This window comes from Chrysoperla carnea, chromosome 1, assembly GCF_905475395.1.
Source record: "Chrysoperla carnea chromosome 1, inChrCarn1.1, whole genome shotgun sequence".
In the NCBI taxonomy this organism is placed as follows: domain Eukaryota; kingdom Metazoa; phylum Arthropoda; class Insecta; order Neuroptera; family Chrysopidae; genus Chrysoperla; species Chrysoperla carnea.
In genome coordinates, this window is record NC_058337.1 from 41255293 (window position 1) to 41264845 (window position 9553).

Below are 9553 nucleotides of genomic sequence, written 5' to 3' on the forward strand. Positions count from 1 at the left end.
ACTTTGTAAAAAATACTTATCTGAATTCGAATACCTTTTTCCTTTGTTTTCTTAGTAAAAATGTATAATAAAAAATAAAACAAAATATTGTACAAAAATGATAAAAATTTATTTTTAATAATACTTGACTTTATACATTGAATAAACAATGAGACATGGTTGCTGAAAAAAAACAATAACAAACTAAAAAATTTATGATGGCTGGTGGCAGCAATTAAATAAAAAAAACTAAATTTTTTATATACACAAAAGTATTTTTATTAAATTAGTTAACATTGATTAATTTAAAATTCAATGCCCAATTCAGCAAAGTATTTTCTCTTTTCAATATTTTTAAATTACATTTTCTGTTTACTTTCATACAAAGTACTTAATAATTATTTATTTTAAAATTGCTTTTTATTAAAATTTGTGTGTTGGGCACGAACTTATTATTTTAAGTTTGAGAAATGCATATGTTCCTTATTTTTTATTCTTCGTAGAAGATAATTGAGAGTCACATATACAATAATTAATATACAAATCAATGTATCTAGGTGGAGCGTTCGTAAATGAAGCAATATACTTCAAATTTACTTTGATCATAATTATTTCAAACATATAAATTTTTGATTTTAGTATTTGTATTTAATTTTATCATAATTAAAATTACGACTACAAAATGAAAAAATAAAAAAAATAAAATAGTATAATTTTTTAATTAATTTACGTGAATTGTAAATAAAAAGAAACTTCACTTCATTGTACAAATTACAACACCTTATACCTTAAGTGTTAACTTAAAATTAGAAACAAATGTTTATTTTGTTTTTAGTTTAATCAGTTCACTCTATAAAATATTACAAATATATTCAGAGATAACTATTTTTTTATTTGTAGTTTTGTACACAATTTTTCTTCTTTCTTCAATCGCTTCTATTGCAATTTGATGATTTCGGTTGAATTTGTTAAGTTCGGATGGTCGAGTGTGTGATGGCGTTTTCAAGAACATGAAAGTTTACATTTATTTACTTTTTTTTTTAAATGGAATGATTTGATAATTGTGAAATATATTAACGAACGAGATGGATTTATGGAGTTGATGATGAGTTGATAAGTCAGACTGTCGAAAATATGCCCGATACACAATAGTTTGTCAACTGAATTCATGAAAAGTTGTCACACAAACCTAAGGACAAATAAATATAGTTTTATTAATTAACAATTTATTATATTAAAATTATAGAAAATTGTCAGTGAGGTAGTGTCTTCAAAAAGATCAATTGCAGAATTGTCCGATAGAAAATATTACTTATGTAATTTGAACATTATGGAAGGCAACCAATTAGACGTGTATTTTTCAATTTCTAAATTCATTTAAGAATAGGTCGAATGGCCGTGGTTACAAGTCTCCAAAAGCACCTCCATCATATATCTTTAGTTGGTTTTTTCTTTTAAGAAAACACCCGACTATCCATTTGTGAATTGTTAAATCCCTGGACAAACTTTCGTATCGGTGTGTACTTAAACCAATTTGATTTGAAGCTGAAATTTGAGATGTTCACAGGATCAGCTCCATAAGAATGATCCAAAAATGTATATTTATAATTTAATTGAAAATCCTAAACATGCTATAACTAAAATTATAACTTCATCGGATAGTTGGGCTAAAAATAGTGTCATTCATGTAATGTTTAATATGGAAAATTATAAAATCAATTTCCTGCGAACGGCTCAATTATCTAGTTGTAATTTGAAAGCATAAATTACATTGAAAAAAATATTATAATAAAATTAAATTTAATGTGGATCTCCAATAGTGAACAAAATTTTCTCAATGGATGTTTGAAAATCAAAAAAATAGACCTCCGAAATATTTTAAAACGTAAAAGAGTCTATATAAATACAAATTTTTTTTTAAACTTCTTTTTATTGAAAGTTTTTATCTCAGAAAAATTCACATAAAAATTAAGAAAATATTTTCATATTTTTCTCAATAAAATTTCATGATTACAGCGATATTTTTTTAAATATTTTGCATCGAAATTGTGTTCAATTTACTGAGATCAAGTTGCTTGTTTTAACAAAAAAACTTTTTTTTCTCTGTTACAGTTGAAAAAGCATATTTTTAAATTTTTTTACAATGATTTCGAAAAATCTGTACATTATTGATAAGGGACAAATTATCAGAAATCGTGACCTTACTAGACTTGTTCTTCTCGTAACGATTTATAAAAGGTATCTATTAAATTTTCCTCGAACTTTTTCAATGTAATTTATGTTTGTTGGGTTTTAAGTTCCCTTATTAATTGAAAAAACAAAATTTAGATCCTATTAAGTTGATGAAAATAAACTTACCAAAATGTCACAAACACACAGATACTAGACTAGCTAATTTTTATAGCTAGACTAGATATATATTATCTTATCTCTAATAAGGTTGATGCCGTTGATTTCTTCCACCGCCACCGCGTTGTTTGCCACCTGTGTAACCAGAATTCCCTGTAATTAATTGAAACATTGGATTGTTGGCCTGCTTGCACTTAATTATTTTTTTACATGGTTTGAACATATCAAAAATCTTATATTCCGGTTTACAACATTTAAACCTTATTTTTACGTATAAAGGAGTATATTTTTGCATGCTACATATTTTAAGTCCCATGAATAACATGTTTTTATAATAAAAATAACCCAACAAAGTGCAAGCAAACTAACTTAACGTATCCACTACCAAATAATTTAGAAGTAAACGTGGCCACAACAAATAAATGTAAAAATGTATATAAAAAAGCAAAATTAGATTTCATGAGGTGATGGGGTTTAATGAATAGGATGTCAGAGGTCATTGGTTTTTTTTTATCAACTAAAGTGGTTAATGAGTTAGTCAAAAGTTATTGAGAAAAATAGTTTCAAATTAAAAAAAAAGTTCAGAAATAATTTGATTTTGTATTCTTTTTTTATTTAAACAAAAAGTGTGATTGATTAAAAGGTGTTATGTACCTTTCCCACGTGAACCACTCCTTCCGCCGGAGTAGCTACCATCGTAGTTACCGTAGTTACCATAGTCTGTGACGATGCAGCAAAAAAAACCATTTCAGTCAATTAACAAACAAATTTGATAAGAGAACTAATTGTAAGGGTATTGAGTGATAATTTTTTTTAAAGATTATCATTCTTGAACCCACCTTACACTTCACGCAATAAAATCGACAGCAATCATTAGATACATGATATAAAAAAAATATTTAGATCGTGTGTCTATGATTGTTCAAGGATTTAAAAAAAAAATTTTTGTTTGTTTTACATGCAATATAAACTGAAAAGTGGTGAGATAGTTTAAGAAAAAAAGTACAATCTAACAGCAATTCATAATATTGAAAGCAATTCAAACTATGGTCAACTAAGATTTAAAAAGCAGATATTTATAAGCACTTTAGGTCAAATTTGATTGAATTGAAGATTTTATTTTGATGAAATTTGAGAGTCTAGCCAAGCATCAAAATTAATAAGAAAAGCAAATATCTTCATTTTGATTTGTATAATTTTTGGTAGTGCAACAAAAAGAAAATATCAAAGAAGCCAAAAAAAATTGATGATAGGAATTTGTGAAAGGTCTTGATATCATACAATTAAAACGATCAAACGAAGAGTGAATGTGTATGTTGTTTGTTCCTTCAAGTGTTACTTTTAATGCCTTAAACGCCACAGTTCCCTTTCCTTTTGACACAATTGATTGTATGATATATGGAATAACACATTATGAAATTATTTTTTAAAATAAATGTTGCTTTATTGATTTAAAGCTATTTAACATCATTTCACAATGTATCTTCCATAATTTTTGATTTACATGGATTTTTAATCAAAGTATTGTTTTTTTTCAAACATGCATTTTTTATATATTTTAAGGAACATTTTTGTTTGAAGTGTTGTGTATTTTATATCTTTATATATAAATATATTTCTTAAATATATTTTTAATTATTTCTTTAAATATACGTATACTTATATTTATATATAAATAATATATAGCTAGAATCAGAAGGAACACACCAGGCTTCGGTAGTATATTTTACACATAATATATTCTTTAATTAAATTTTACCAAAAGAGATGTTTTTTTTTATTATGATTTGCCTTGTATCAATTGAACAGCTTACTTTTTGTTGTAATTACTATAGAATTATTTTATGTGTAAAATACGCTTCAAAACTCGATGCATATCCATCGACCCGTTTTGTATAACAGAGTGTGGTCCATTTTAAATGAACTTTCATCGATTGCTATATTACATAGACACCACTTTAATTTAAAACATTAAGAGTTATTTATTTAGTGAGTTTATTTAATATAGACCACCCATATTGATTTAATCTGTTTTTTTTTTTTTAATAAAATGTTCAATAATTCCATTTTTTGCATTGTGAAACTGGCTTTAAACTGATGAAAATATATATTCTGAAAAATGATGTATATATTTTAAGAAATTTCTTGATACAGTGTATGTTGTTTATAAAGTTGATTGTTGATTTATTTATTTTCATCTTTTACTGCAATCAAGAACTCACATTTAAAATAACATAAAATATTATAAATTAATAATCAAAATTTTCCGCGATGTTAATTGAGGTCATAAGTTGTTAGACCCCAGAATAATTTAATTTTTAATCAATGAGTTTCAAGCCAATTTCACATTTACTATGAACATTTTATTAAAGTTATACTTTTTTTTAAAGGCACCATTGAATAAAACACTAAATCAAAAATTAAATTTGTAAAACGATAAAAATAATAATTATTCGAAAAAGGCTTGATTAAGAAACGAAATTCAGGAAATAACACTCTATTATTCTTTATTCAATGGTCTAAAATTATAATTTTTACAAAACAAAAAAGAGCCTAGTTCGTGAATTTTTTTTTTTTTGAAAATGTCTGATTTCATGAAAATTAAAATTAAGAAGAAAGTAATTATACTTTGTTCATTATTTAAAAATTCGAATATCATAGTACATATTCGAATGCTTTTACAAATAATATATACATTAAATTAATATTTAAACTATGAACACTTAAAAAATATTTGGACGATTTAAGTGTAAAGCACCTGACCTGACAACAATCGTAATTATATTTTACATTCTTGCTAAATATTAATTATGATTCAAGCTAATATTAATATTAATTAATGATTAAGAGCAAAGTAAATCACAGCCCTTTGTCATATACTAGCCATCATTTTCGATAAAATATAAGGCCAGCTAATGGTAGCTCAGCTATCTATTAATTAGATAACAATTGTTTAAATATTAATGATCTATGCGAAACAGAACAAAAAGAAGAAATATGAGGTAATTTTTTATATAAGAAAATGTTACCGGTTTGGAAGAACGAGTTTTACTTATATTTATTATTTCTTAAATATAATTGTCTTTATTTTAAAACTACATTCTTTGTACACGTACGCAAAACTAACGATGGATAATCGATGTTTTCATTCGGATTGTTGAAATTTTGTTTAAATGTTTTAAAGTTTTATTTAAACAAAATTTCAACTACTTTACCTTAAAACTACTTATATTTAAACACACGTTCGATTTTACAACCCTAATTTCAGTCATACGTATTTATAATACTTAACAAACGTAAATAACAGAATCTCAGTTTGCAAAAATGATCATTTTGCAAAGATCCTAATATAATCGATTTTTTACTTAATATTTCTTCTAAGTCTATTTCGTTATCTATATCGCGTTTTATAATAATAATCATATGAAAACAGACATAAAACTTAATACAAAAAACTGTTCTACTCAATGCCTTTTCCAATATTTACCGTAATTACCGTAGCCAGTATAATCATAACCACCATATCCACCATAACCACCGCCATAATAATCGTAACCGGCACCGTAACCATCATAACCACCACCATATCCTTGCCCATAGCCTCCGTATCCACCATAGCCTTGGTTACCCCAACCTTGACCACCGTAACTACCTCTACTACCTCGTGATCCACGTCCGCCACGGCCTCCTCGTCCACCACTACCTCGTGGTCCTATCATACTGTCAGGTTTAGGTGTTGCTTTTTTTACATCAACCTGAAAACAGGGAAAAAAATATATCCTCAAATCGAAAAGCGATTACACAAATTAGAATAATAATTACTTCTTTTCCATTAATGGTCTGTTTTGGCGATTTGAGAAGTTCATTTACAACTTGTTCAGATTCAAATGTGATGAAACAGAAACCTTTTCGTTGATTCTTTGTTTTGTCAAATGGCATTTCTACTTCCATAATCTAGAAAAAAATTTTTTAATCAGTTTTACCAATAAAAATCATTGAAAAATTTACATATAGGGAAATTTTTCAGGTGAAATATTATCGTCAAATAACATCAGTAGCAGAACTGACATTAAAAATGATTCATCATAATAATTAAATTAAAAAATTTATAAACTTGTAAAAACTCGTACCGTTCCAAATTGAATGAAATAATTCTTGATATCATCGTCTGATAATTCTGTCGATAATCCACCAACAAAAATTTTTCCATGTCTAGCTTTTGCCTTTTTTGGATCGACTTTCTTATTATTTATAACATGTTCGCCGGCAGCGGTTACTTTGTCTATAGAATCTGATTGTTTAAATACAATGAATGCAAAACCTCGAGACCGTCCTGTGTTTGGGTCTGTTTTGACATTTATACTTTCTATTTCACCGTATGCACCAAAATGGTCTCTTAATTCCTCTGTAAATATAAATTTATTATTTAGTAAAATAAGTTAAAATTATAAGCAAATCTCATGAAAATTTCGTGAACACTAAGAAAATTTTTCAGTTAAAATGTTATCGTCAAATAACTTCAGTAGCAGAACTGACATTTAAAATGATTCATCATAGTAAAATTAACTTAGATAAGAAAAAATACATGTTTGTTGTAAAAATGACCACTTCGTTAGTATCTTTTTCAATTGTTATTTTCAGATTGGGGAAACCAGTGCTTATGGTATATGTATCGTTTTACGCTTAAACAATATATAAACATATCAAACTAACATTCACTTAAAATAGGTCTGATAGAAATATAAATGTGAAACCTAATAGTATTCGATATAATTTTCACGAGATTCGAAGATAAGCCGTTCGAGTTTTATCATATCTCATTTAAGCAATGTAACTTTAAAAATTGAAACAATGACGGTTATTAGCAATTACTTTGAGCAGAAGCCCTGCTTCTAGATTACAAGGAATGTATTCTATCGATCGGCCCAAAGCTTCTCTATTTCGAGAGTTTCAGAGCCTGGTTTAAATCACCGGTAGTTATAAATCCATGAGGTATGATATAAAACGAGAAATAATTTTGATTACAACAATACTTACTATCAGTCGTTTCCCAACTAAGTCCACCAACAAAAAGTTTTCTGAAATAATAAAATTAAACGATAAGTGTTGAGACAACCTAAAGTTACCTAATCAAATTTCTACCGGTTGCCAAACTAAGTGTGAAAGTAAGTTAAAGAGTACAATTATTAAATTTACAACAAATCAATTTCAATTCAAAATCAAAATAGTAAGAAATCTAAGTATGAAATGATTAATAAACAAAATTAATTATTGATTTCATGAAAACAATCTGCAAATCTCGAACAATTGTCTTTCAAAAGTTATCTGCAAGTTTAAAATGGGAAGAAAAAAAATTACATAAAAAAATTTATAGTTTAGAAAAAAACAAAAAAATTATAAACCCTTTTTCAAACGGGCATTTATTAAAATTATGTTAATGCGATTTAAAATTTAAATTGATGGCTCTTTTGGCCCAAAAATGTAGTTTTTATGTTTAAATTTTATTAAAATCTTAGATGATGAAAGTGCTACCCAAGGTTTACCATGGGTTGACGGAGAATACTGCATATCACATCCGTATCTCGCCGATTGCTTGCACCCTAGGTCTACTGGACGACTGATCCACACCTGAGGAAATGAAGTCTGGTTAGTTCAGATACATCATGTGTTAACCCTGTACACAGCCTACAGTTTACATTAGGCCGGGCTATTAGGCCTCGTTAAATAACACGTATGCTATATGCTGCGAACGAATTTTGATGCAAACTCTGAACAACCCAACCTCGAAACAAAACTACATTTACATTTGAAACGAAAATTTTTTTTTAAAACTCATTAAGGCTCTCGTATTTAAGGGTATCATGTATTTCAGTTTTAAAAAGGTTCTGGATACTCTACTCATCTCAAAAACAAATATCAGGATAATGACGCTGTGTGAATATAAAAACAAAAAATTATAGCTACTGATTGACCAAAACACAAAATATTAATTATAAAATCATGCAGATCTGTAACAAGAAAATCTAAAAATCCAGATTATAGAAGAAAATTATATTTCAAATACATTTTAGCATACATAATGCCCTTATATAGCAGCCAAATACAAGAAACTCAACCCCACTTCTGGTACTAAAATAATAAACAAAAGCATCGTTTGGTTTGCAGAGTCGCTTAGCTTAAATCGAATTTTTGAAGTAAATAAAGCAGTTGAGGTTGATTTCCGATTTATTGGAGGCCTTTTTGAAACAAATTGAATTTACACCCAAATACTGCAAAAATCAATATAATGGCGCCGGTGCCCCAAGCGTGGGCCGCCATTTTATTTATATATTCAGCATACATAGAAATATATTAATTGAGAATACAAATTAAAATAATTGCTGTGAAATTGACAAAAAATATTAAAAATAATTAATTTATTTCATTTTTTAGCGTTCAATTGATATTCAAAATATAATAAATTGCATTTAATATCAAAGATGATTCAAGATAACACGAAGCCCACTTGGCCGCCAAAATAAATATAGAAATACTTAAGTAAAATTATATATTTGCAAAATTTTAATTAAAAAATTTGTTGAACTTTATTGAGAATTAGAATAAAATTAACGTACCTATCATCGTCGCGGCCTGGTGCTTCGGCACTTCCACTATCGGCCGGAGCATCGCCACTTCCATTTTCACCATTAGTTCCATTTAATTGTTCACCTTGTGTGGAAACATCTTGAGAAAAATCTTCACCATTATTCATCTCATATTCTTGATTTTGATCAGCCATTCTTAACTAATTAATTTATATTATATTTACTTTTGTATTTTATTTTTAAAATAACACACTTTATACATCCACACACTACAAGAGCTTGATGTAAAGAGAATGCCGGAAAGACGCAACACCGGCTTCACCGCTGTACGCTCTGTACCATTTACAATGTATTATGGGTAAGCGGATACCATTTTCAACCAATCATCGTGTTGTATATATTTGTTATGTATGCGTTGTTCTCTATTTGAATGTTCGTAACGTTTATGATGCGTTGCAAAACACATTTTAAACGCATATTATAGCAAAAGATAATGGCTCTTATGTCTTTAGATATAATAAATCCCGCTAAATCAATAAATTTATTTGTTTGTAAACTAATAAATATTTGGGAACTATTTCCCGCTCTTTTCTTTCAAATGTCAACAAAAATTTTACAGAAATCTGTTTATGTAACAAATT

At 27.4% G+C, this 9553-nt stretch overlaps 1 protein-coding gene and 2 non-coding genes across 12 annotated transcripts; all 3 read right to left on the bottom strand.

Annotated features, from left to right (window-relative positions):
- Positions 1-691: 691 nt before the first annotated feature.
- Positions 692-9215, bottom strand: LOC123290699 (RNA-binding protein squid). 10 transcript variants are annotated; one of them, XM_044870970.1, is made up of 8 exons: positions 8943-9215; positions 7366-7406; positions 6459-6733; positions 6151-6282; positions 5825-6083; positions 2983-3048; positions 2338-2463; positions 692-1168 (listed from the first exon to the last, which is right to left on the bottom strand). In XM_044870970.1, exons 1-7 carry the CDS (start codon positions 9104-9106, stop codon positions 2411-2413), a joined length of 990 nt encoding a protein of 329 aa, XP_044726905.1. In that variant the 5' UTR covers positions 9107-9215; the 3' UTR covers positions 692-1168; positions 2338-2410. The 10 variants fall into 10 exon arrangements, with proteins under 10 accessions (XP_044726905.1, XP_044726903.1, XP_044726904.1 ...); XM_044870968.1 differs by having other exon boundaries at positions 2338-2481; XM_044870969.1 differs by having other exon boundaries at positions 5816-6083.
- LOC123291163 lies at positions 6349-6420 on the bottom strand. The gene has a single exon (XR_006534947.1). It is a non-coding gene; the product is annotated as a small nucleolar RNA snR61/Z1/Z11 (small nucleolar RNA).
- On the bottom strand, positions 6817-6888 carry LOC123291162. Its single transcript, XR_006534946.1, has one exon. It is a non-coding gene; the product is annotated as a small nucleolar RNA snR61/Z1/Z11 (small nucleolar RNA).
- Positions 9216-9553: the final 338 nt, after the last annotated feature.